Source organism: Eurytemora carolleeae, unplaced genomic scaffold (assembly GCF_000591075.1).
Source record: "Eurytemora carolleeae unplaced genomic scaffold, Eaff_2.0 scaffold289, whole genome shotgun sequence".
NCBI lineage: Eukaryota > Metazoa > Arthropoda > Copepoda > Calanoida > Temoridae > Eurytemora > Eurytemora carolleeae.
In genome coordinates this window covers 123,249-148,510 of record NW_019396372.1, presented here as the reverse complement: position 1 = coordinate 148,510, position 25,262 = coordinate 123,249, and the positions used below count along the sequence as shown (strand labels likewise).

The 25,262-nt window shown below is 35.4% G+C and overlaps 6 protein-coding genes across 8 annotated transcripts in view; 5 read left to right on the top strand and 1 right to left on the bottom strand.

Moving 5' to 3' along the window:
• Positions 1-229: 229 nt before the first annotated feature.
• LOC111701929 (lysophospholipid acyltransferase 5) lies at positions 230-3,435 on the top strand. Its single transcript, XM_023473402.1, has 4 exons — positions 230-303; positions 413-475; positions 940-1,077; positions 1,547-3,435. Exons 1-4 carry the CDS (start codon positions 279-281, stop codon positions 2,551-2,553), a joined length of 1,233 nt encoding a protein of 410 aa, XP_023329170.1. The 5' UTR covers positions 230-278; the 3' UTR covers positions 2,554-3,435.
• On the top strand, positions 3,419-6,632 carry LOC111701926 (probable glutamate--tRNA ligase, mitochondrial). Of its 2 annotated transcripts, XM_023473399.1 has the most exons (7): positions 3,419-3,582; positions 3,704-3,759; positions 4,086-4,214; positions 4,362-4,415; positions 4,787-4,971; positions 5,291-5,452; positions 5,806-6,632. In XM_023473399.1, the coding sequence occupies exons 1-7, from the start codon at positions 3,438-3,440 to the stop codon at positions 6,623-6,625; spliced, it is 1,551 nt and encodes a 516-aa protein (XP_023329167.1). In that variant the 5' UTR covers positions 3,419-3,437; the 3' UTR covers positions 6,626-6,632. The 2 variants fall into 2 exon arrangements, with proteins under 2 accessions (XP_023329167.1, XP_023329168.1); XM_023473400.1 differs by lacking the exons at positions 3,419-3,582; positions 3,704-3,759 and having other exon boundaries at positions 4,106-4,221.
• Positions 6,539-12,799, top strand: LOC111701931 (ubiquitin recognition factor in ER-associated degradation protein 1). 2 transcript variants are annotated; one of them, XM_023473408.1, is made up of 7 exons: positions 6,546-6,690; positions 8,896-9,159; positions 9,587-9,715; positions 10,079-10,210; positions 10,791-10,906; positions 12,098-12,194; positions 12,550-12,799. In XM_023473408.1, exons 1-7 carry the CDS (start codon positions 6,637-6,639, stop codon positions 12,667-12,669), a joined length of 912 nt encoding a protein of 303 aa, XP_023329176.1. In that variant the 5' UTR covers positions 6,546-6,636; the 3' UTR covers positions 12,670-12,799. The 2 variants fall into 2 exon arrangements, with proteins under 2 accessions (XP_023329177.1, XP_023329176.1); XM_023473409.1 differs by lacking the exons at positions 12,098-12,194; positions 12,550-12,799 and adding an exon at positions 11,498-11,573 and having other exon boundaries at positions 6,539-6,690.
• LOC111701925 (neuroblastoma-amplified sequence-like) overlaps positions 12,787-25,262 on the top strand; it is a 16,437-nt gene continuing 3,961 nt past the window's right edge. Inside the window, exons 1-13 of the mRNA XM_023473398.1 lie at positions 12,787-12,921; positions 13,413-13,571; positions 16,466-16,637; positions 17,367-17,436; positions 17,727-17,777; positions 18,125-18,215; positions 19,400-19,478; positions 19,985-20,054; positions 20,343-20,465; positions 20,755-22,114; positions 22,186-22,298; positions 22,910-23,075; positions 23,139-25,142. Coding sequence (XP_023329166.1) covers positions 12,799-12,921; positions 13,413-13,571; positions 16,466-16,637; positions 17,367-17,436; positions 17,727-17,777; positions 18,125-18,215; positions 19,400-19,478; positions 19,985-20,054; positions 20,343-20,465; positions 20,755-22,114; positions 22,186-22,298; positions 22,910-23,075; positions 23,139-25,142 — 4,581 coding nt within the window. The 5' untranslated portion in view covers positions 12,787-12,798. The remainder of the gene's footprint in view (positions 12,922-13,412; positions 13,572-16,465; positions 16,638-17,366; positions 17,437-17,726; positions 17,778-18,124; positions 18,216-19,399; positions 19,479-19,984; positions 20,055-20,342; positions 20,466-20,754; positions 22,115-22,185; positions 22,299-22,909; positions 23,076-23,138; positions 25,143-25,262) is intronic.
• LOC111701928 (uncharacterized) lies at positions 13,806-16,176 on the bottom strand. Its single transcript, XM_023473401.1, has 2 exons — positions 15,366-16,176; positions 13,806-15,026 (listed from the first exon to the last, which is right to left on the bottom strand). Exons 1-2 carry the CDS (start codon positions 16,008-16,010, stop codon positions 14,124-14,126), a joined length of 1,548 nt encoding a protein of 515 aa, XP_023329169.1. The 5' UTR covers positions 16,011-16,176; the 3' UTR covers positions 13,806-14,123.
• Positions 14,780-25,262, top strand: part of LOC111701930 (beta carbonic anhydrase 1-like) — a 25,459-nt gene continuing 14,976 nt past the window's right edge. Inside the window, exons 1-2 of the mRNA XM_023473407.1 lie at positions 14,780-14,795; positions 18,001-18,006. The gene's annotated coding sequence lies outside the window, so the exon portion shown is untranslated. The remainder of the gene's footprint in view (positions 14,796-18,000; positions 18,007-25,262) is intronic.

Genomic DNA, 25,262 nt, shown 5'->3' with positions numbered 1-25,262 from the left:
TATAAATACACTGTAAAACCTATAATCAAAGAGAATTTAATAAAACTAAATATTTTAAAAGATAGAATATGAATCAACCGTGGATGAAGTAATACAGATACACAGAAAATGTTGAGGTTTTGAGAAAAGCTGNGGGGGGGGGGGGGGGTGATTCTCAAACATATATACCCCTGTGCAGATATAAATTGATTCACATTTTTGATGAATATTATGATTTAACTAATTTTTTATATTTTAGATCTTCCACCATTCAACATTTATATTTCTTGCTAACGGGTATGATAGCCGCTCATTGGGTTATAGGTATTCTTAGTTTAATTATTATTATATTTATATTACATAATGATATTTTCTTGTTGAAATTATATTCAAAAAGAATTAACTTTTAGTTAAGTTTGTTTAATTTTTTTAGGAAATGAACTTGTTCACAGTCTCTACGCAATAGTTGGAACATATTTGATAATAAAATTAGCAGGTATTAAATTAAACGAAATAGTTCATAGTAAATGTTAAAATGATGAATATCTTGCAAGTTGGTATTTCATCGGTGCACGCTCAGAATATGAGCAGTTAGGCTTTTATAATAAAGTTATGGGGTTTCTACTTGAATTTAATTTAGTTTAAATGTTCTTAAATGTTTTTCGCTTTTTACCGAATTTAATAAGTTAAAAAAATTTTAAAATGTGCCTTTTTTCATTAACCACATTTACTCTTTCTGATATACAAATAATTTCCTCTATGCGAAACCCGGTGATTTTGTTTTACTATTAATATTTAGTTATATCGCTGAGAACCAATGGAGATTTATAAAATAATATCTCTTAACCACCGATAGAAAGGTCATAATTGGTCTTATTTATCACATTCTTAACCTTAATGAATGTTACCCAAACTAAACCTTATTGACATTTAGTCACCAATTTTTTTTCTGTATTATAGGTGGAAGTTTTGGCTCTGTTGTCGCTTCCTTTCTCTTTAACTTTGGATATTTGATGGTTGGATATTATTACACGGCATCAGATGGATATGATATTTGCTGGACTATGCCACACTGTATCCTCTGTCTCAGATTGATAGGTAGGAAAATTTAAGCTCTCTTAAGATTCTCAATATTTTATGTTCAGTATTTGNGGTTATTTATGAATTTGACCAGCTTATCTACATTGTTATATTACTAAAAATATTTTTGTTAAAATATTATTCTCTCTTAAAATTATCAAGAAAATTAAAGGAAATTTTGTGTAATAAGTTTAGTAAACAAGGGTGTATATTTTTACAAGGGAAAAACTATGTTTAAAGATCTGAGGTAAAAAATAAAAAATCGGACATTAAAAGTTTTTAATCTTATCTGACACCCTTCTACCATTCATTTATTTTCCCAATTCAAAGAATGAAACCCTAAATATTCCAATGATTTTCAAAGGGTGGGGGAATGGTTTTTTTAAGGAAATATTCACCCCTGGAGTTCATCGTTCCAGTTGATGTCCTCTTTTAATTTTTTATTTAAATCTTCTAAAATATTTTCTTCTACTTATTTTCTGTTTAGGGTTAACGTTTGATTTATACGATGGTAAACGTGGAGAACTTGAAGGAGAATCAGTTCTCTCCAAAGACCAGCTGAAAGCTGCACTGGTGGAACCTCCTAGTTTGCTGGAGATGTTATCTCACAGCTTCTTTATCGGAGGATACTTTGTTGGTCCTCAGTTCAACTTCAGGAAGTTTAAACAGTTCGCTAGTCCAGGGTTCATTTCGCAACTTCCTGGGTCCCCGATCTCCTACGGGTTCCGTAGATTTGGGATGAGTATTTTCTATATGTTGATCCATATTATCGGATCTATGTACGTCCCCGCTATGTGGCCCTCCTCCCCCGAGTGGTCGAACACGTCCTTTATCAAGAAGATGTTGATCATGCCGTTTTGGTGCAAGTTTATCCTTTACAAGTATCTCTCGGCTTGGCTACTAGCTGAGGGAGTTTGTATTATCTCCGGTCTGAGTTATAATGGTTTGAAGGAGGATGGAAGTGTGAATTGGAAAGGTTGTGCTAATGTAAAACTGAGAAGGTTTGAAACCGCGTCTAGGTTCGGACATCTCATCGAATCCTTCAATATTAACACCAACGACTGGGCCGCAGCATACGTTTACAAGAGGTTGAAGTTTATGAACAACAGGATTATCAGCCAGGTGTCAACCCTGTTCTTTCTCGCACTCTGGCACGGGTTCCACACCGGATACTTCTTCACCTTCATGAACGAGTTCATCACGATGAACTTCGAGAAGGAGCTGATGGTTCTGCTGGAGAGAAGTGAGAGAATCGAGAAGTTGAACCAAAACCCTGTCGCCAGGATAGTCATGAAAGCGATCGGTTGGGTCTGGGTCTTTTTCTTCATGTCTCAGTGCTTCATTGGGTTCTCTCTCCTTACCTGGGATAGGTACTGGCCGGCGTATAAGGATACATATTTTATTCTCCATCTCGTTTATCTATCCTGGCCTCTCTGGAGACCCCCTTTTAAATCCTTCCTCAAACTGAAACCTAAACCCGAGAAAATGGAATAATCGGCTTTACAGTGTACTTTGGGTCCGTACATCTTCTGTACGGAACCTTCTTGCTGCACAGTGCACTCTGAAAGTATAACACACTGCATGTATGATTGTATACTGTTCAGTTAACAGTGTACAGGCGTACAATTTTCAGGTTACGTGCTCATGAACTCGTTTTAAAGTAGTCAATTATTAGATTTATGTATTCACACCTTGTTATACTTACACTTTATCATCATCATTACGGATGGAATTAATTGTTGATACTTATTATTGTTTTGTTTTTTTATTTTACATATTGATCGATTTGAGAAAATCTGCAAATATTTGTTGGATTCACTTCACACTTACAATAGGAAAATTCTGTAACAATTATGTTTCAAAAAGCAATGTATTTGTTTCCTAAAAAATATTTATATTGATTTTAATATGAAATGAGGGAAAAGTGTAAAATATAGTTATTCATTCTGTTTATAATTCGAATGTAAAGAAAGCTCCTAAATGTAATCTGGCTCTAGTTAACGATGTGTTTTTTTTTTCAATTTGTTTGTTGTAGTTTATTTTTATAATGTTTAAGATTGCTCATCATCAATTAAAGTTGTAGTTCATCATAATTTAGTTTCAACCCGGTATCATTATTATTAATGTGATTATAGCCCCACCCAGAGTAACGAAAACGCACAAGAACCTTTAAATCAAAAGGGGTTTACAGTACACTATACAATATATACATGATTTATCGACTGATTTTGATCAAGCAGAGCTTTATTTTGTACACTTGTCTTTTCTTATTGATTCAGTTTCGTTCTGCCATTTATATTTTACATTATACATTATACACATAGTTTATTTTAATGTAATTACTTTAGTTTTCATCACAAGGTTATATTTTCAGAATCATGCTTAGAATTTATCCCAGTTTAGAGCTTGGACGGATCGGACTATGTTTTTACAACCTAGAGCAAGGTGTTGGGTTAATAAGTACCCGGATAAGAATGATGAGTTCAGCTCCTGTCCGGGTTCGATTTGCTCCGAGTCCAACAGGTACCTAGAACTCAATTTGTTCACGAACATATTAACCCAGATGAATATTATTTATAAGCAATATCCATAAATTCGGTTTCATGAAATTATGAAAGAGACAAACAATTTTTTTTTCTTTTAGGTCAACTTCATCTTGGAGGTCTGAGAACAGCATTATATAATTATCTATTTGCCAAGGTAAACTAAGGAGGGATATTTTATTTATTTATCCCATTGTTTGAATTTATCTCCGATATTAGTTTAATTTCACTCTTTTCTTCCTTTTGTTTATTTAACTTTAAATCTGTCGCTTTAAAAATTATACATATTCCTTCCAATCGGTGATTCCTTTTTATTTATTTATTCCCTTTCCCTTGGTTTTTCCTAATATTAGAAGCACTAGAAGAATTTTTTAACCTTTTCTAAGCTGTAAAAATATATATATATAAAAATATAATTTTTTATCGGAAGAACTGTGTTCCTATTTCCCTAAATTATTATTTCAGTTTTTACTTCTATCTCAGGCCCGTGGAGGTAGCTTCATTCTGCGTATAGAAGATACGGACCGGAGCAGGTTTGTACCCGGAGCAACGGAGAACTTGGAGAACATCCTTGATTGGATCGGAGTTAAACCTGATGAAAGTCCGTCTAAGGATAGAGGTCATTTAAATGAATATCTGTCAAATCAAAAATTAAACTAAACTAAGTTGAATTTACTCAAGTCAAGGAGCTTTCATAAATAAAACTTAAAATTATTTAAACTTATTTGTTCAAATTTTAAATCAAAATGACTGGTTTAGGGAGGAGATTATGGACCATATTTTCAGTCTCATCGCCTTGATATTTACACGAAGGTAACCAGCATGGACTCACCGACAGCTAGATGGCTGGGATCACTCGAAATATTTCACTATTTTTTATCACTAATTTTCATGTAGGGGTGTAATTTTCATTTAAAATCATATATCAAAAATAATTTTTTCTTCAGAAGTTAGGTATTTTTCGGGTTTTATTTCTTAAATTAGGGAAAATGAATTATTTTTAGGAAAACAATTACTATATTTTTGGGTTAATAGTATCCCATAGGATATTCTTCTAATATCCAATCTTTAATTTTTTTTACCCAGAATCATTCAAAATCATTATTTGAATTTTTTTACAGAAAAATATTTCCTGAAGCACATTTCGTTCCACGAATAAAAAACTATGTATGTTTATTGTTTAGTATGTGAATCAGCTGATTGATGGCGGACATGCTTATAAATGTTTCTGTACAGAGAGAAGATTAGAACTACTAAAGAGAGAGGCCGCTAGAACTAGAACCTCAAATATCTATGACCGACGATGTTTATCCTTGAGTGAAGGCCAGATAAAAGAAAAGGAAGAGAGCGGGGTCAGCTACACTGTCAGGTTTTCAGAACAGTTGAACTCGTTTGATTTGGATTAGCTCCCTTGATTTGAAAGTTACCAGCTTAAGAGTGTTTTCCTATACATGATTAATATTTTATTTATAAACTGGATTCTGTCAAATAATATTCCAGAAATGAAAAAATACTAAGGCAAAGAAAATGTTAGTTTAAAGGACATTACATTTGATGATCATTGTTTTCCCCCAAATGCAAGACATTTTTTGAATGGGGGCAAAATTATTTTCAAAGAAAAGAAATATAATTTTCTACTTTATATCTAACTTAGTAAAAATAGTTCAACCTAGTATTCCTTATTTCAGGTTCAAACTATCCTCGATAACTGAGCCGGTTAACGATCTTGTTTACGGTCCTGTGGTTCATGACGTTTTCCAGTTTGAAGGAGATCCGATCATTCTGAAGTCGGACGGATTTCCTACTTATCACCTTGCAAACGTTATTGATGATCATCTCATGGGAATAAGGTAAAATTTCTCAGAAGACATCCTTCAAATTGAACATTTTTGAGCTCAAATGTAAAAAAAAGATAACGATAACGAACAAATCTTCGGAAGTCTAAAGATTATTTGAGTTAGATGCAATGCACTTAATACTCGAAACTCGGAATTAAAATGATAAAATGCATAAAAAAGATATTAATGTTTGCGCGGAGCAAAAAATTTGGTTGAAATTGCTGAATTTGGAAATATGAATGATTTTTATAGGGGAAAATAGGTAAATTTTTGGTTAAAATGCATCAAAAAGAATGATAAAACCTGCCTTGTCAAGGTCAAAAAAGGAAAAAATAATTCTGAAATAAAATATGAACTTTTTTCAGTCACGTATTACGCGGAGCAGAATGGCAGGTTTCTACTCCTAAGCATGTTCTTCTCTACCGTGCATTTGGTTGGAACCCACCAGAGTTTGCTCATCTTCCTCTTATTCTCAACCAGGACGGATCTAAGCTCAGTAAACGACAGGACGATCTTCACATACTCTCTCTTAGAGAGAACTTGTACTATCCTGAGTCTATATTGAACTTTATAACACTGGTGGGAGGGGGATTTGAGGATAAAGAATACTCACTCCGGAACCTGTTCTCAATGCAAGAACTTACAACCAAGTTTCAACTTAATAGGATAAATAGTAACTCTGGTAAGCTGGAGATGGAGAGGTTGGGAGAACTAAACCAAGTTGCTCTCCGGCGCAGGTTCGATGATCCTGGGGAGAGGCGGGTTCTCATCAAATCATGTAGGAATCTTGTGATACAAGCTATACCTGGAGTACAGGACAAATTCATCTCTGACGAATGCATTGAAAAGTATTTGTTATGGGGACTGGAGAGGATTAAAACAGTAAAAGATCTTGTAAACCCTGATTTATTATATCTATGGACTAGTCCTCAAACCTACGAAACTATCTCTCTAACCAAAGACACTTTATCCAAGATTTTTGAAATCTACGAAAATTCTGATGATTTTAAAGGATTTCAAAAGAATTTACGCTCCTTATGTTCAATATTAGGATTAAAGTTTCCAGTTGTGATGAAAGATATCCGGGTACTATTGACAGGACGGAAGGAAGGTCCTCCACTACTAGAGATTATCCAGATCCTAGGTAGGGAGGAGACCTTAAACAGGTTCAAACAGTACAAATAATTTCAGAGAAAATGTTTGGTGTTAATTTTGGGTTCCCTGATATACCTCGTCCTTTTAATACACAGGTATATTTATAACATATATACACAGGTATATATATTATATATAAATAATATATATACCCAGGTATATGTATATAATATGTATACCATGTTCTTAATTTCTAGTTTTGTACTTTTCTGTATATTTTTATTCTACTAGCAATGCTTCTCTTAATCAATGTTACATTCAAGTACCAATACTTCTATGTATCTATGTTATGTGCTCTTACAGATGCTCCTCTATATCTATGCTTTCTAGTATCTATGCTATATTTTAGTACCGATGCTTCTCTATATCTATGCTATGTTATAGTACCGATGTTTCTCTGCACTAAATTCTAGAACCGACGCTTCTCTATATCTGTGATATGTTCTAGTATCGATGCTTCTCTGTATCTATGATATGTTCTAGTACCGATGCTTCTCTGTATCTAAGCTATATTCTAGTACCGACGCTTCTCTGTAGCTATGCTATATCATAGTATCGATGCTTCTTTGTATCTAACCGATGCTTCTCTGCATCATGCTATATTCTAGTACCGATGCTTCTCTGCATCATGCTATATTCTAGTACCGATGCTTCGCTGTATCGAAGCTATATTCTAGTACCTATATTTCCCTGTATCTATGTTATATTCTAGTACCGATGCTGCTCTGTATCAATGCTATATTCTAGTACCTATGCTTCCCTGTATCTATGATATATTCTAGTACCTATGCTTCTCTGCATCTATGCTGTATTCTTGTACCGATGCTTCTCTGTATCTATTCTGTATTTTAGTACCGATGGTTCTTTGTATCTAGAATATATTCTAGTACCGATGCTTCTCTGTATCTATGCTTTCTTCTAATACCTTTACTTCTCTGTATCCATGCTATATTCTATTACCGATGCTTCTCTGTATCTAACCGAACCGATGCTTCTCTGCATCATGCTATATCATAGTACCGATGCTTCTATGAATCTATGCTATATTCAAGTACCAATGCTTTTCTGTATCGATGCTATATTCTAGTACATATATTTCCCTGTATCTATGAAATATTCTAGTACCGATGCTGCTCTGTATCGATGCTATATTCTAGTATCGATGCTTCTCTGTATCTAAGCTGTATTCTAGTACCGACGCTTCTCAGTAGCTAAGCTATATTCTAGTACCGACGCTTCCCTGTATCTATGCTGTATTCTAGTACCTATGCTTCCCTGTATCTATGATATATTCTAGTACCGATGCTTCTCTGTATCTATGCTGTATTCTAGTACCTATGCTTCCCTGTATCTATGATATATTCTAGTACCGATGCTTCTCTGTATCTATGCTGTATTCTAGTACCGATGCTTCCCTGTATCTATGCTGTATTCTTGTACCGACGCTTCTCTGTATCTATTCTGTATTCTAGTACCGATGCTTCTATGTATCTATGCTATATTCAAGTACCGATGCTTCTCTGTATCTATGCTATATTCTAGTACCGATGCTTCTCTGTATCTAGGCTATATTTTAGTACCGACGCTTCTCTGTAGCTATGCTATATTATAGTAACGATGCTTATTTGTATCTATGCTATATTCTAGTACGGATGCTTCTCTGTATCTATGCTTTCTTCTAGTACCTTTACTTCTCTGTATCCATGCTATATTCTAGTACCGATGCTTCTCTGTATCTAACCGATGCTTCCCTGCATCATGCTATATTCTAGTACCGATGCTTCTCTGTATCGATGCTGTATTATAGTACCTATGCTTCCCTGTATCTATGATATATTCTAGTACCGATGCTTCTCTGTATCTATGCTGTATTCTATTACCGATACTTCTCTGTATCTATGCTATATTCTAGTACCAATGCTTCTCTGTTTTTTGCTATTGCTTTAATCTAGTACTGATACTCCTCTGTATCTATGCTATATTCAAGTACCGATACATCTCTGCATCTATGCTATGTTCTCTCACAGATTCTTCCTTTTTATCTATGCTTTCTAGTAACGATACTTATCAGTATCTATGCTAAATTTTAGTACCGATGCTTCTCTGTATGTATGCTATTTTCTAGTAACTATGCTTCTCTATATCTATGCTATATTCTAATAACGATACTTTTCTGTATCTATGCTATATTTTAGTACTGATGCATTGCTATATCTATGCTATATTTTAGTACTGATGCGTCTCTATATCTATGTTATATTCTAGTACCGATGCTCCTCTGTATCTATGTTATATTCTAGTACCGATGCTTCTCTGTATCTATGCTACCTGGAAATGAAAGATCTGATGTAGAAGCTGGAGGAAAGATAATAATGCCTCCATCAGCTCTAGATCAGCTGACTAGACTGAATATTGTGTATCCTATGCTATTTAAACTAACAAACAAACAGAAGAATAGAAACACACACTGTGGCGTTCTTGAGTTTGTAGCAGACGAGGGTAAAATATATATTCCCTACTGGATGATGCAGAACCTAATGCTAGAGGAGGGAGGGCTCATACAGGTCTAGAAAATCTAATTATTTTTTTTTCAGACAAAGGAATCAAGTCTTTGCTATTAACGCTGATTTTCTAATCTCCATATCTTTGCCGCATACTGTCATAGACCTTAGATATTACAAACTATGAATTCTGTTAGATCAAATCAGCTAAGTTTGAAATATGTTAGGTTTGCACCATGAGGGTGTAAAGATATAAGGAATATAAAATTACTTCACTGTATATAGTTCATATTCAGAGGTAATATGTATTTCCTTGAAAAATACACCCCTTTTTAAATTTAAATAATTTTGTTCTTCAGAAAGCATTTTTGCTCAAGTTTTTCAATTTTTTTCCCTTTCCTTTTGAAATTATGTCTTAATTTTCCTAGAAAAGTCCTACAATTAAAACTTGTAATTTTGAATATTCCTATTTATCTATTTTATAAATTAGGTTGAGTCTGCAAACCTTCCTGTAGCTACGTATAGTAAGTTCCAGCCTCTTAACAAAGATTTCCTGGATTTAACCAACCCAAAGGCTGTCCTCGAGATGAGACTCAGACACTTTGCCTGCCTCTCTAAGGAAATCATCGGAATTAATCATTTGAAACAAATATTATGAGATAGAATTTTTTGAATGTTTATTTCTATTTTTAACAACAACTTGTTATTTTTTCTGTCAGAATTTTCATCATATTTTTAAAAGAGTAAGTAATCGTTTAAAAATTTCACTGCCTCCTCAATAAAAAATGAATTTAGAATAATGGGAAATGCAGATATAGATTTGGTTTGCACCCTGTAAGAAGATAAATGAAAAGCGCGAAGAAGTTCACCGAGAATGCACAGTATAAGTAGTTTAACTAGCCATACCTATTTAAACGTCTTCCCACTATCCATCAAATCCAACCCACGAATATTTACTTGAATCCGTTGAAACTATTTCCAGGGTGATATCATAGCAATCAACTATAACAAAAAAATTTACGAGTTGAATGTTCTTGAAACTAAACCTGCTCCTGCTGTCTCTATTATAGAGTGTGATATGAACGTGGAGTTCGAGGCTCCACCAGGATACGAGGTGGGATTTAGAAACTAAAATCAGGGGTGTCGGAAACAATTTTGGGATTCCGCGCCTGGGAAATATGTATTAAACTAGGCTTTCAGGGCGTTTCGCGCTGATTTTAAATTGTAGCTTTATCGGTGAGCATTTTCTCTAAAAACAAGTTATTGTTCCCGGATTTTATAATATTTTTCGGGGATTTTAAAACTTTTACGAAACTGAAAGTTTTTAGAAGACAATTTTTAAAATTTTGAGCATCCATAAACCTTCCCTTGGGTCACCTGGGGTCATGTGAGTTACCTCAAAAGTTTTGGGCTCGATCGGTTTAGCTGTTTATTGGATGCAATCAGACAGACGGACAGATAAGCAACTTAAATATGTGGATGATGATAGATGTTGATAAATCATTTCCACTTCCCCTGCTTCTCTATCTATAAAGTGGCATGGTCAATTTTCAGTGGTAACTCTAATGATAAGGAATCAACAAGATATTCCTATCAGATTTAAGCTTATTTGATTTGATTTGATCCATGTTCTTTAACTGTGAAAATTTATTTACATATATTTGCTAGATCTACTTTACGTACACATTATACAGGAGCCTACAGTATCTAAACCTCAACCTATGGAAGAAGAAGAAGATCCTGAACTAGATATTTCACAGATGCTTCCTGAACCCTCAGGGTTTATGGCCTTCGCTGGCAGTGGAAACAGGTAATTAACCTTTCTTTATCAGTGAATATAAATATGTAAAATAGTAATCTCTGTTTGTACAATCATAACTAAGGAACCCCTGGACCAATTTGCCACAAATTTTAATTGGACAAAAATGGCAATGCCCAATTCACAACAGAAGCCTTTAGCTTTGTCTTAAGTTTGAATTAGATATCTCAAAGTTAATATTTTTGAAAAACAGATCATTTTCCATTTAACCTTCAGTAATAACCAGAAAGAGCCGGAGTTAATTGACAGTTAATCAGGGGACTTTAAATAAATATCTCTGGTAATTTAAACGCACAATAAAGGCAGACCACAGTTTGGAATTGGCAGGACTAGGGCTATTTTGTTATTATCGTTTCATAAATCATAATTGTAAAATTAGATTGTAAAGTCTTCTGATTAATTATAAATTAATTCCGGACCTTTCTGATTATGAATGTAGAAAAACGACAATATCGTCCACATTATTGATCAGATAAAGGTTAAAACGGCACTGTTGTGAATCGGGCATGGCTACCCTTGGCTTGAAATTAGGCTCCTGGTCCCTTTAAAATTTAGAATATTAAGTCAACCTCCTGTATTTAGATTGGATGGAAAGAAGAAGAGAACGAGTAGTGAGAATATGAATTTAACCTCCTGTGTTTAGATTGAATGGATAAAAGAAGAGGACGAGTAGTGAGAATATTAATTTAACCTCCTGTGTTTATATTGGATGGATAAAAGAAGAGGACGAGTAGTGAGAATATTAATTTAAACTCCTGTGTTTAGATTGAATGGTAAAAGAAGAGTGAGAATATGAATTTAACCTCCTATGTTTAGATTTGATGGAAAGAAGAAGAGGACGAGTAGTGAGAATATTAATTTAAACTCCTGTGTTTAGATTTGATGGAAAGAAGAAGAGGACGAGTAGTGAGAATATTAATTTAACCACCTGTGTTTAGATTGCATGGAAAGAAGAAGAGGACGAGTAGTGAAAATATGAATTTAACCACCTGTGTTTAGATTGGTTGGGAAGAAGAAGAGGACGAGTAGTGAAAATATTAATTTAACCTCCTGTGTTTAGATTGGATGGGAAGAAGAAGAGGACGAGTAGTGAAAATATGAATTTAACCTCCTGTGTTTAGATTGCATGGAAAGAAGAAGAGGACTAGTAGTGAAAATATGAATTTAACCTCCTGTGTTTAGATTGGATGGAAAGAAGAAGAGGACGAGTAGTGAGAACGAGATACAGAACCAGCTTCTAGCAGAGTATACCAGGGGAATACCGGACTATAATTACGAGGTAGTATTATGAAAGACATATTTGTTTGTTTTTTAATTGGAATTCAATCCAAAAACTCAATTTGACGAGTCCCCAATTTCATAAGAACATTTCTATCTTAAACTACTTAAGATGTGCTATATTCTTCTGTCTCAATTTGTTAATGTAAGGTTTGTAAATTATTAAATGTATAAAATATTCTTTTGTTTTCTTTTTGTTAATAAATGAATAGAAATGTAAAATGTTATCCCTCTTTAGCCACATTGGATCCCAAAAATTAGGAGAATGGAATGAGAGTCTTTTACAAAAAAAATTCGTTAACATCAGGTTATAATATTGTAATAATTTTATAACATAAACAGGGATATATTTTTAGGCCGGAAGTATAAAGTTTATCCGAGCAAGAAAACGGAAGGAGGAAAAGGAGAATATCGTCGACGATTTCGAGGCGTTTCAAGGACAGGGAAAGTCGCTAAGACAAGCCAAGAAGAAATAGAACACTGAAACCTCATCACCATTCTATATTAACATTCGAATAAACTACAAAATTGTGTTAATAACTATATTCCAGTCAAATAAAAATTTCCTAAGATTTAACCAAAATTTATCGAATAAGATTTTTCAGATGGACTCCGATGAGGACGGGTTTGATTATGAGGACGGAGAAGAGGAAGATTTATATTTGACAGAACCTAAACAGATTCTTTATGATATAGTTCCGTATAGAGAATGGGAACAGGAACCAGAGGTGCTTCTCATTTTACTTGATGTGTATCTAATTTCTAGATCAGTTCTATAAAAAGAGTTTCCAAGAAGTATCTTATATGAAGTTAATATTTTTTACGACATACATTACTTTGTAAAGCTCCCCAATTGCAATACCGTAACCATTTAACAAAATTTATAAAAATTCGGTATATGCTCATCTGACCTAAGGGGTTTACCGATCTGACATTGTGTTAGATCTTAAGATATGTTAGGTTAGGGTTAAGTCGGATAGGTATAATTTTAATGGGATTAGACCTAATAATAATGGGGAGTCGATTTAAATTTGTTAAATTCAGGGGTTGCTAAAACTTATCGTTTTTTTCTTTAAAAATACACGATAATTAGTATGAAGTATGGACGACCTTTAGCTTCAGCTGGTCAAAATACATTTTTTGCGCCTTCATATTAGGGATTTTTAAAGCCTTTTTTCTCAGTACTATTTACCACTGATCACTCATTATATTGGTTTAGGTTTGTAAGTATCCTGACAAGCCTACAAGAGCTGGATATTGGCCGTTTAACTCCGCTCCTATTTCTCCTTTGCCCACCCTGACCGAGAGTATTCTTTCCCACAGGATTCCCTGGATCTTTGCGGTCAGCCAGGATGCAAATCTGGTCGCTGTACTTCAGGTATTAAACTTGAAGAAATAACTTAGTTTTGATAAACTTTAACACCGTCCTTCCCTCCTCTTGTTCACAAATATTAAATTCAAATATTAGAGGTAAATGTAAAAAATGACAAAGAATTCAGTCAGTCTTCCAATTCTGAAAATTACATGTTTTCTTTTATTCATATACGTTGTTTTCTTTCTGAAACCTAAGAATGTAATACTCGAGTTACCTTGATATATCTTTTATTTACAAATAAAAATGTTTTAATTTAAAAAACTGGGTTTCATTTCTGGAGTTAATATAATAATATTACTTCTTTTTAGCACAGATAATTTTTAAGCTCAAAAATAAAAATTAAACAATATTACTAATAAGATTAAATTTGTAAGAAGCCTAAACTGGTTTTCGTAGAGAAGTGTTTTACAGGTCATCACAGTTTTCTTAAAACATGGCATTATAATATTGTTTTAATCACAGATAATTTAGTAAAGTGTCAAAATTTACAAAAAGATTGAAAAATGATTACAAAAATTTACAATTACGTTAGGAAATATTTTGATTATGTTGAATTTATACGAAGAACCTGCCAGAGCCAATCTTGGAACTGGTTCTAGGAGGAGGGTTCCATGAGGTATGGGGCGAGTTCCTCGTCTTCGAGGTCGCCTGCTCCCGGAGCTTTTTCAATTGAACCTCGGCGCTCATAATGATATACTCTGCTCGAACCTTCATCTCCTCTACTGAGAAGGCTTCACGAAGAAAATCAGGGGTTTGATCTTGAGTAGGAGCTGATCTTTGTACTAGTCTAGATACTTCAGCAGTAGTATTCATCTGTCGGTAGGAGTCTTGATAGTTCGGTTTCTCCGACCAAGAGGTCTCAGCTCGATTTTTGTTCTGAATCTGACTAGGCTGATACCTCCTTTGTATCGGTAATGTCGGATTGGATTCCGGCTGATACGTCCTTCGAGTCTGATAGGACACAGACTGGTCTGTTCTTCTCATCTGTCCTATTTGATCCAATCGACTCATATCGGAAGGTTGATTAACATTAAACCTGCGGACGCAAAGAGCGTTTCTTATGTCAAAAGATTCTCCATCTGTATCTTTTTGAGCTTCAGATTGGTCCTGTTCAGACATGGTTCTGTATCCTCTCCTCCAGGTTACAACAGCGTTAGAATATCTTGGTATAGGAGACAGCTTGATCCTTGGTTTGGTTAGTATACGTTTAGTTGCTGGATTCACTTCAACTACTCTACCCTCTACCTGTTTCAGGTTCAGGTTTAATCTTGCCTCATCAGCCTCCTCCTTGGTCGACATTGTAATGAATCCAAACCCTTTGGATCCCTTGTCATTGTAGATTATCTCAGCATCGGAAACTCTTCCATACGGAGAGAAGAGTTTAATTAGATCCAGCTCTGTGTATTTAAAAGATATATTAGAGACGTGAAGTCTTCTCTCCGTCTCTGTATCGCACTCCTGAAAAATAAACCTTTATATGCTTGGATCAAAATATCTCGAGTCTGAAGTCCAAACTTATGTGGTGTGAATCCCGGGATCAAACCTTGATCTCATCTTATGAAGATCTATAGATCTATTTAATTTATCTTGATAAACATACCCTGCAGGGATAATTTTGATTAAGGGATCATATCCAAATCCAAATCCAAATTTACAAGTGCCTATTTTGGATATCCAGATGAAGATTAAAAATATCTACACTAAAGTTCAGATATGGAATTTATAAGATTATAATTCAGATTGCTTGGAATGTAATCAACGTCGTCCCTCGATAATNAATAAGCACAAATATTTTACCTCCATGTCTTTGACCAGGTCAATCTTAGAGACTCCTACTTTCACCCTGGGTACAATCGGCACACATGCATACTGAGGTTTTACACTTCCCGAAGAGGGATTCATGTTCATATCAGGACGGACTCTTTCCCCTGGAATGAACTTAAGATCCGGATTCTGCTCCGACTGAGTCTGATGATCATACTGATCTTCTTTGCCCTGAATGCGCTCTGCTGGGTGCTGTACACGTTGAATTGGGATCTCATAGTTCTTCTCGTCTTCAACACCATGTTCAGGTTCATACTTAAGATGTTCACGCTCTGTTGGAGACTTATAGCACCAATCTTGTAATCTAAACTCTTCTTGAGAACTGATCGGATCCGGAGAAAAACTCCAGATTTTATCATTGAGTTCATTCCAGTCATACTCATCCGGACTACCACATTCATCCTCACCCAGGGAGTTCCGGTCTCTCATAATCCCATCATCTTTATAAATCTGATGAGAAAGATACTTCGATGAAATCCACAAATCTTTAATTCCACTGCGCCTGCTTCTAGAGTTCTGTCCGATTCCAGATGAGATTCCTGTCTTTAAAATTGGCTCCCCCCGGTTTTCATCTTGCTCTAATCTCATGTAGGGTCTAAAACTGCCTTCTCTCAGCATTTTGACCACTCAACCCCCGACTCTCCTTTCCTGTTCCTGGTTCTCTTTCTACTGATGATTATTTATCATCCGTGGTTTTGTCGGAAAAAATCAGAAATAATATTGGTTAAAAGTGTTTGGCTAACCGCTGCGGCTTCTCTGTTGGCGGCAAATATCAAAGGCGGCATCCTTAGAGTTTTCATGTCGGCTTCTTTGAAGTGTGACTTGTCTAAAACCGGTTTTCTAAAGAGGGAACCATGGCAGCCAGTTTTGAATCAAAAAATATTATTTATGTTTAAATATAATTCTCAAAGGAAAAAAAAAATCATAAAAAATCTATTATGTCGTAATCTTCATAATAAAAACTAATAAAATAATTTCCTCTAGTTCAATGCAGGCAATGCAGGGGCGGATAAACAACCCCAACCTTCAGGAAAAAACTATTCAGGATTTAATAAATCGAAATATATTTCTAGGATACTGTACTGGAGGTTTGGCACAGCAAGGATAGTTATGGAACTATGGTTGGAAGACGAGGGGTGAGAAAGGACCCTGCTCCGTCCTGGAGATCACTAGCCTGGAGTGAGGACGCTCAGCTCCTGGCTGTAGGATTCTCTGACGGAGCTATTGAACTCTGTGATACATTAGGCATGGATTTATAAATTAATTAACAAAAATAAAAATTTTGAAGAGAAAATATTTTTTAAAATTTGTTTAGCCTTAGGCCAGTGGCCCCCCTTGAGTGTCCACAAAAAGATTTAACCCAATCGGTCCAGCCGTTTGGCCGGCTATACGCAATATATATATGAATGTCTTGTTTTATTGCATAGATAACGATTAAAAATAGTGTGTTTATGATTGGTTGACTTGTCTATCTTTTTATTATGTTTTGTGAGCCGGGTTTTCTCTATTTCTACGGAATGCATATTGACTGTTAATTATTAAAATCATCCTATGAATTGCAAAGATTATTATAATATTTATTATTATAATGAATAATGTACAATTTTTTTTTGGTTAATTTAAATAACATTAAGATAATATTTATGATTGGCAGGGGCGTATTCAGTAATTTGTCCAGGGGGGGGGCTTAATTGTTTTCTATACAGAGGGGGGGGGGCTCATCTCCCTTTGGGGCCTAAAAAGCCCCCTGAAATCCTTAGATTTCACCGTTCCAGGGGGGGGGCTCAGTCCCCAGAGCCCCCCCCCCTTGTACGCCTCTGATGATTGGTACACGTCAGGGGCTTATGCAGGGGCTTACCTTATTTGACATTGTCCGGGGAGGGGGCGTTTCACTTTTCATGGAATGGGGTTCGGGTGTAGCCAACCCAAATTGCCAATGTTTGTGTATTATTTATGAATGAATCCTGTAACTAGGAAGTTTAATCTATCAGATAATAACGCCTCAGATTCCCTCCAGTCAACCTGGGTTCAAGGATACCATCAGGAACATTCAACCTACTTCATTTATTATTATCATTGTTGTTTTTATTATTATTATGCTTAGCTTTCTCTAGTTCTAGAAATCTAGACCGATTAGTTTTTACCAAGGGGTTTAATGAAATAGTTATATTGATTACTAAAAACAGAAGGGAGTTGGACAGCACAAATTGTGAATTAGATATGGCTTAATTGTGTTAGTATCTGATCATCATTTTTTTTTTAACAGTTAAGATTCTTTTACTTTTTGGTAAATAGATGAGTTAGTTTTTTAAATTATAGTAGGTTCATGTTCAGAAGGGAGGCCTGCAGTTTATCATATGTTTCTATATTCTTCACAAATACAAGGTAAATATGTCTAGGCTACGTATCCAAGTGGCATGCGGTCATTTAATGATGTTTATAGTAAAAGGTCTGAACACTTGAGTCTTCTTGTAAGATTCGTGTCTTGATAACAAAATATTTTCTGAAAAAAAGTAAGCTGGGGGAATAAATTTTCAAAAAAAAAAAGGGAATTTTACTACAAAACACATTATTATTTTAGATAAAAAATCAAGGGGCGTCTACAAAACAAAAGTTTCTTTATTATGAATCTTCGAGATAAAAGGTCATTAGCAAAATAGATTCCCCTTGATAAAAAAATGAAACCCAGAAATTCTTGTATATTCAGTTCTTTAGAACATTATTGGTTTTAGGCTCCGGGATAAAAAATGGATGAGTGAGTTGGTTCTAGTTGATGTTGGAGGACGGATAAATAGTTTTCTTGTTTCATCTTCAGGATACCAGGTCTCTTTTTTTTATATTACTAGCCTTCTAAATTAATTGTGAACATGTTCTGTTTGTGTACATCGTAAAACAAAACAAAAATAATTCGCGGATTTTCACAAAAAATTTCGTGGATTTTCAAAATTTTAAAAAATTTAATGAAGATCGAATTTTTATGAAGACAAATATTTAAAATTTTGATCATTCATAAACCTTCCCTGGGGTCCCTAGATGTCCCACAAAAAATTTGGGCCCGATCGGTTCAGCCGTTTTGACGTTTATTGGATACAAACAGACAGACAGACAAACAGACAGACAAGCCAAATTTATATATAGATTAATTATAGTTATAATACAGGGGGTGTATATTTTCTCGAAAAATAATTTTTCTTCCCCCCATTTGGAAATAAGTTTTCCCCCCTCCCAGAAGTTATAGCTTGCTAGGGTTTTGTTTTATTCGATGAATTAAGGAAAAAAAAAAAACACAATAAATGTTTAAGTAAAAAGTATTAAAAAGAACAATGTTGATGTCCAATTTCAAATCTGAAAAATATACCCCACGTAATTTAATATTTAGATATGCTATTTATATTTTTGTTCAGATTAGTCAACTTGTTCATAAAGAAGGTTAAGAAAGTTGATTAATAGTCAAAAAAATGTGTGATTAGTGCAAAAGTGTACTTTTTTGTGCAACTCTCCTCTTTTTTCTCTCTCAAAATCTAAAGTTGAAAAAGATCAAATTTGAAAATTTTGTAAATATTAAATAACAGAATCACAAAAAATTCGCAAAATTGTTTTAAGAAAATTCGCAATTTTCAGTTCTGGTCTAATTTTTAAGGAAAAGTTGTTTTTCAATGGCTCTCAGTTTTCAACTGCGTATATTTTTAACCTTAGAATATGCTAAGAAGAAAGGAACTAGAAGGTTAAAAGAACTTTTCCTTAAAAAACTGAAATTTGAAATTTTCTCATTACAATTTTGCAAATTTTCTGTGATTCTGTTATTCAATCTTTTTTAAATTCTAGAATTTGATAGAAATAATATATATTCACACTTTAGCTTTTCTAAACTTTTGATTTTGAGAAAAATAAAGTAACGCGGATTTTTTTTTTAACCATTGTAGTCCACCAAAAAAATATTTTAAATATTGAATAAATACCATACAGTCTAATTTTTTACCTGCATTTTGTATTTGATATATATATAGGAATTAAGCAGTTATTCCGTTGGATGGAATCTAACCTCTGCCGTATTCTCTACACCAAATAATATATTGATAACAGCAGGTAGTAAACTGTTAACTTAAAAACTACAAAGGATAAAGATTAAAACCCACCTGCCCCTCCAATCTCCATAATATTGTTTTTGGATATTTGAAAAAAATCGTCTGTTCCCTATATTTATACTTTCACACAAAAAATTTGTGTTTTTATTATTATTTTTGATAGGAAAATTTTCTATTTAATTGTGAGAGAATTTTTTATTCCTGTCATAGTGCTAAATTGTAGCAACACTGACAGGTGTAAAAAAAATTCACAGAGCTACCTTCAAAACATTAAATTTTTATTAAAGATAACAATTTCTAATAGAACGATTTAAAGGTTAGATTTAGCTTAAGAATTCAGAAATGTCCTTTATTTTAAAGTATATTATTTGAAGAAAAAACACGTTCGTAGTTCACAGGGAACAAAAAATATTTGTTAAAAGGAGCAAGACATCCGCAAGTAGTCTCTGAAGTTAATGGGTATTGAGTAACTCTGAATAAACCAAATAAATTAATTTTTCTTTTTAGGAAAATCTCCCTTGTGTGGTAAATCTAGTTTAGTTGGTAGAGCAAGCCATTCCGGGATATTAGCTTACAGGTGATGATATTAATTTGGTTCATAATATGTTTTATAAGTTTTTTTAAATAGAAATTTTTACATTGGATAAAGCCCAAAGCTAAGCAAATGTGTCTTTAACAACATTTAAAAAATCTAAAACCTTAATATTTTTCCTAAAAACATTAAAAATTGTCGTGAAATGAAAGTTAGGTTAGATATTGTACATTGAGAAGTAATGATTTTATTTATTTTATCAATGGTTCAACCCCACTATTTTAAAATCAAATTAATCTTTAAATTATATTCTTATAATTTTTATTAATGAAGACTGATAAACGATGCTCCGCATTATGTGAGTATCATGGATGAATCTGAACTCCGAGCTCTGAACACAAGATCATTCCATCTTCCATTCATTGCATCACCTCCACAAGAAGAAATAATTATCAGGTTTCATAAAAACAATGTTTTTACAAGAACAATTTCAAATTATCTAAGTATCCTTCCATTGTTAATTTTTTAACTTCTATTAACACTAATCTTATCATTTTCTCTCTTTACTTAAACTTTCCCATTTTTGATTCATTCTTTATTTAACATTTTCTTACAAAACATAAAACCTTTTAAAGCTATTAGACAGATGTTATATATTTTATGAAGCAAGAAAGAACTACTTTAAACATTTTACTACTAAAGCCTGATTTCTTCTTTTCCTCATCGAGATCTTTTTAACGTTTAGGATGTGTGTATCCGAGAATGGTGGAAGGTTGGGAGCTGTCCACGAGTCCGGAGCTATCTCTGTTTGGGTTCTGCCTGGATTCATCCTTGTATCCCTCACCAAGCTCTCGGAGCAGCCTGGGTTCGATGAGATGAACCCACAACTTCTCCAGGTTCAGAACAAGAAGAAAATGAAAGCAGAGTTCCTTGCAAATCCTTTCAGATTCCATCCTGTGGATATCTCGTGGTGGAACGAGGAAAGTTTAATTATCTCAAGGATCTCCGGAGCTCTATCCGTCCTACGGATGGAAGATCTAGACAATCTTCTCGGAGATGCTCCAGAGTTTTTAGATGGAGTTCCCCGCATTTCTCAATCCTTTGAGAAAGGTTTCTTTGCTCTGGAGTGTGAATCTGCAGTGAAAGGAAGAAGACCTTCGACGATTGACGATTCGGCCGGCGAGGATCCCGACGTGGAGTTGGATGTTGATAGCGATGACGAGGACGGTTCCTGGATCTCCCTGGGGAAACGGTCCGCCTCCGCCATCGCATATTTCATGACAGATAACGAAAGATTTGCCCCGCCGAAGAAAAAATCAAAGATAATGCGAAAAACGTTCCGACTGATAGCCTTGGTTTCAACCAACCCTGAGGAGCTCTACGGAAGAAAGATCGACTCCGAAGAGTATGGTGAAGCTATCATGCTCGCTCAGCATTACAAGCTTGACACGGATCCGGTATATGAACGCCAGTGGCGGAAATCCAACAAGTCGGTGGCAGCTATCCACGATTATCTCAGTAAGATATCACGACGTGCAACTGTGTTTAATGAATGTTTGGAAACTATACCTATGGATATTGATGCTGCAAGGGAGCTGCTTAGATACGGTTTGTCTGGAACAGATCTGGAATCTCTGATTTCTATAGAAAACGAGGATTCAGGGAAATATATTTCTTGTACAAGGGAGAGCTTACTGGATGACTGGGAGGACGGATTGAGCCCTGAGGAGCAGGAGAAACGGAAACTAAGAAAAGAGAGAGAGGAGAGGATGAAACTGATATCCAGAGTGAAATGGCAAAGTTTAAATCCTTCCCAGATAGCCTTGATCGGTTCCAGATTAAAGCTTCTCTACTACTTGGATATACTAGATATCTACGAGGATATCCTTGGAGGAGGACAGTTTGCAGCAGACAGGTTTCAACCTGCTCAGTACAGACGGATGAGATCATTAACTCCGTTAGAGAACTGTCTACTAGCCGCTAGGAGCAGTGATTCTCTCACCATATCTGCTTTCTTCTCTGGCGTTCACGCTAAACTTGTCCTTCCTCATTGGCTACCAATCCTTAGTGTCATCCCTGAGACAACAAAAGCATCACTTTTTCAGGTAAGAAAACTGGATTTTTAAAAAATTATTTTTATTTTTAGAGTTCATTGGATTCTACTAAACATGTTCAGGATATCCTGCCCGGGTTGAATATGGATGGAAAGTGTATCCCTTGGATAAATGTAGAGAGTAGAGAACCGGACTGGGCTGAGCAACCACTTTGCTCCAAGTGGTCCGGGCACAGGTAATACAGGGTCACCCACAAAGAATGAGTCTGTTTTCATGTTTATTTTTTTTATATCAGAGAAAATAGAAAACTTAATTCATTAAGAGGCTTGAAACAATTTTTTGCAGATAGACAAATTACGTATTTTTTTTAAATTCATGCATTGACAGAGATATGCAAGTTTTCATGAATACGAGGTTTGTTCTATAAGTTTTGCGAAAAAAAAAAATATTTAAAGGTACTTCTAGACGTCTCAGCTCTATCTGTAATTTTTTCTTCAAAGCTCACTATCCATCCTATCCCGGGTGTCTTCTTCCAAGAGACTTTATTCATCAAATTTTTTTTTTCTATGTAAGCCGCCATTTCCCAGAGGTTGTTTAGCTCCGTTCTTACACCACGGGAATGTTTTTAACATCAACCAGCGAAAGAGGACAAGTAGACTGAAAGCGGACAAGTAGACTGAAAGGGGAAAAGTGTAATGGAGAGTGTTGGCAGGATGAGGAAAACAGGACAACATTTTCTCCAAAGAGCAGATTAAAACTATGAAAACTTATTGAACATCCCTCGTACTTCTGTTAAAATATCAATTTATCGTTATTTAGTTTGTAAACCAACATAGTAATTTTAAGGGTTGAATATGACACTTCTATTCTGTATGAAGAAGACTCAGCTCTGCAAGGTTTCAACTCGACCAACCTGACTCCGGGTCTAATATCTCAGTGGTATGAGTGGAGAGCTCGGAAAATCACAGAGAAAACAAGTTTACCAGAGCTAGGATTGGATCTACTGCAACAGGTACTAATTTGAATTTTATCATTACATGGTTCTCATGCATTATCTAATAATTATTCTTGCCAGGGTCTAGAGAGGAACGTGAGGATAAACGCAACCTTAGTGAACAATCTCCGAACCTTGGATGCACTGGTCTACGAGGTTCAGATTAACATCAACCTGGAGACATTCGAGAAAATGTCAACCCTGGAGCAGATGGATTGTTTGATGTCGAGAAGGTTTGATCTTCTAACTGATATCCGTAGTCTTCTTGTCCCTTTCCTGTACAGGTTGGGTGATTCCAATCAGGAAGATTTCTACAGTACTCTCTCTGACTTCTGTCTAGACCAGGCAAGGACGGATCTAAGTATACCTGTAGCTGTTATAGAGAACAGCGGACCCTGGTGCCAGGGACCTATTCTCCAGGAACCAAGGGATATTGTTAAACTAGCTCTGGAGTCGTGTTACTCCCACCAGTCCGGAGCTCAGATGGAGTTTATTGATAGAATTTCGAGATGTATCGAGGAATATTATGAAGTTGCTCCGGGTAGACCAAGACTAGATTTTATCCAGGATCACAAGCTAGACCGGGAGATATTTAAAAACTTCATGCAGCATCTTGAAATTAGTAAGATATTAAGCAAAAATGGCGTCAGTAGGCCGTTATCTCTTTTCAAAACAAATAAGTCAGACCGAGAAGTAATGCAGAAGGTTTTCGAGGCCGTCACATGTCAGGCAGAGGCTGCTAAACCCTCCCTGGATCAGGACGGATGGAGAACTGTGCTCAGAGATCTTCAACGTCTTCAGAAACTGATCCCAGTGGTTCCAATACAGAGAGTGTTCTACATGTTCTGTGAGAGTTTACTCTCCTCCGGGTCTCCGGCCAACATTGATCTGGCCGGAGATGTTCTCCAGTCCATGATGGAACCAAAAGATCAGGTTTCATTAATTATCACCGCCTGGACACATTATTTCAGTACCAGCTCAAACCTGAACGATCCTAACATTAAGCTTGCCAAACATTGTCTCTGCCTTATCAAGTCTAGTGCTAAGGAAATTATTGACTGTGGGGATTTGATCAGCTCTCTCCAATCCCTGGCCGACTTTGGACTTCCACATATCCATCCTGTAACTGTTCTTAATGCTAAGAACAGATTGGATTTTGTTGTTCAAGCATTGAATGCCAAACCTCATGCATACAAGAACTCTCAAAGGCTGATGAAGTTGGCCACCCTGTTGAAAGCTGAGAGTATAGATAAACTGGAAGGCTTGGTTTGGACTCTAGTTGCTAGAAAAGCTCTGGAGGTTGGGGACTTCAACGCCTGTCAGACAGCATGTAACAATATTATTCAGGGCGGGTATACTCCGGGTTGGGACGTGTGCTTTGCTCTCGGAGTTAAAGGGGAGCTCTCAGATCTACAAAAGAGCCTGGATCTTCTCTCCTTCTCAGTGACCCACTGTGATCCAGGAAATATTGAGAATGTTGTTCTGTCTCTTCTTAAAGTTGAACAAAAATTACTCCACTCAACTATATCCGCCAAGGCGGAGACCACGGGAGAGGATGTGTTCACAGATGTAGAAGACGAGTCCGAGGATAAGTTTGAAGATTCAGTAGAAAACATAAATCCTAGATCTAGGTCGCCATTTCCTTATGTTAGTGATGTTAAGAATACGTTGTTTAACGTGACCCGTCTGTCTACAGCCTATCTAGTTGATAATGAGATTAGTAGATCTGTACTAGCTAGTACCACATCTTTGATTCAGAATATAGCTAGGAAACAAACTACAGACAGCTACGTTGATGTTGACATGACAAGCTTCAATAGTTTCAGGTTTCCCGCATTTTATTCATCACTGTTTACAGACAATGCCGATGTGAATGAGAGTTTGGTGGATTTTAACTTCAGAAAATATTCTTTGCCAAGAATTGAGAATAATTTATCAGTTGCGTCTCAGCAAGGGTTACGTTCACAGCTTCTCTCCGGGGTGCTTCTAGATCTTTTCTCCAACACCGAGCCTACTGAGAGAGTTGTTCCAGAGGAACTTTTGAAAGAATTAATTCCTGTAATAGCAGGACAGGATATTTTTCAGGTATAATTTCCACCAGATTAAATCTAAATAAAAATTATTCCCGAAAGTATGCAACTACTCTAAAAGTCTGATTTGATAATAAATGTCGTCCTTCTACACCACAGTTTTATGAGTCGTACT

What these genes read in the sequence shown, in the direction of transcription:
- LOC111701929 (XM_023473402.1), top strand. Translation starts at nt 279, where the DNA reads ATGATAGCCGCTCATTGGGTTATAG. An exon ending in AGCCGCTCATTGGGTTATAG is followed by an intron (nt 304 to 412) that starts GTATTCTTAGTT and finishes TAATTTTTTTAG; the next exon opens with GAAATGAACTTGTTCACAGT. An exon ending in TTTGATAATAAAATTAGCAG is followed by an intron (nt 476 to 939) that starts GTATTAAATTAA and finishes TCTGTATTATAG; the next exon opens with GTGGAAGTTTTGGCTCTGTT.
- LOC111701926 (XM_023473399.1), top strand. Translation starts at nt 3,438, where the DNA reads ATGCTTAGAATTTATCCCAGTTTAGAGCTTGGACGGATCGGACTATGT. An exon ending in ATAATTATCTATTTGCCAAG is followed by an intron (nt 3,760 to 4,085) that starts GTAAACTAAGGA and finishes CTTCTATCTCAG; the next exon opens with GCCCGTGGAGGTAGCTTCAT. An exon ending in GATCATCTCATGGGAATAAG is followed by an intron (nt 5,453 to 5,805) that starts GTAAAATTTCTC and finishes AACTTTTTTCAG; the next exon opens with TCACGTATTACGCGGAGCAG.
- LOC111701931 (XM_023473408.1), top strand. Translation starts at nt 6,637, where the DNA reads ATGTTTGGTGTTAATTTTGGGTTCCCTGATATACCTCGTCCTTTTAAT. An exon ending in ACTTTGCCTGCCTCTCTAAG is followed by an intron (nt 9,716 to 10,078) that starts GAAATCATCGGA and finishes AACTATTTCCAG; the next exon opens with GGTGATATCATAGCAATCAA. An exon ending in AGGCTCCACCAGGATACGAG is followed by an intron (nt 10,211 to 10,790) that starts GTGGGATTTAGA and finishes CACATTATACAG; the next exon opens with GAGCCTACAGTATCTAAACC.
- LOC111701928 (XM_023473401.1), bottom strand. Translation starts at nt 16,010, where the DNA reads ATGCTGAGAGAAGGCAGTTTTAGACCCTACATGAGATTAGAGCAAGAT. An exon ending in ACCTGGTCAAAGACATGGAG is followed by an intron (nt 15,027 to 15,365) that starts GTAAAATATTTG and finishes TTTATTTTTCAG; the next exon opens with GAGTGCGATACAGAGACGGA.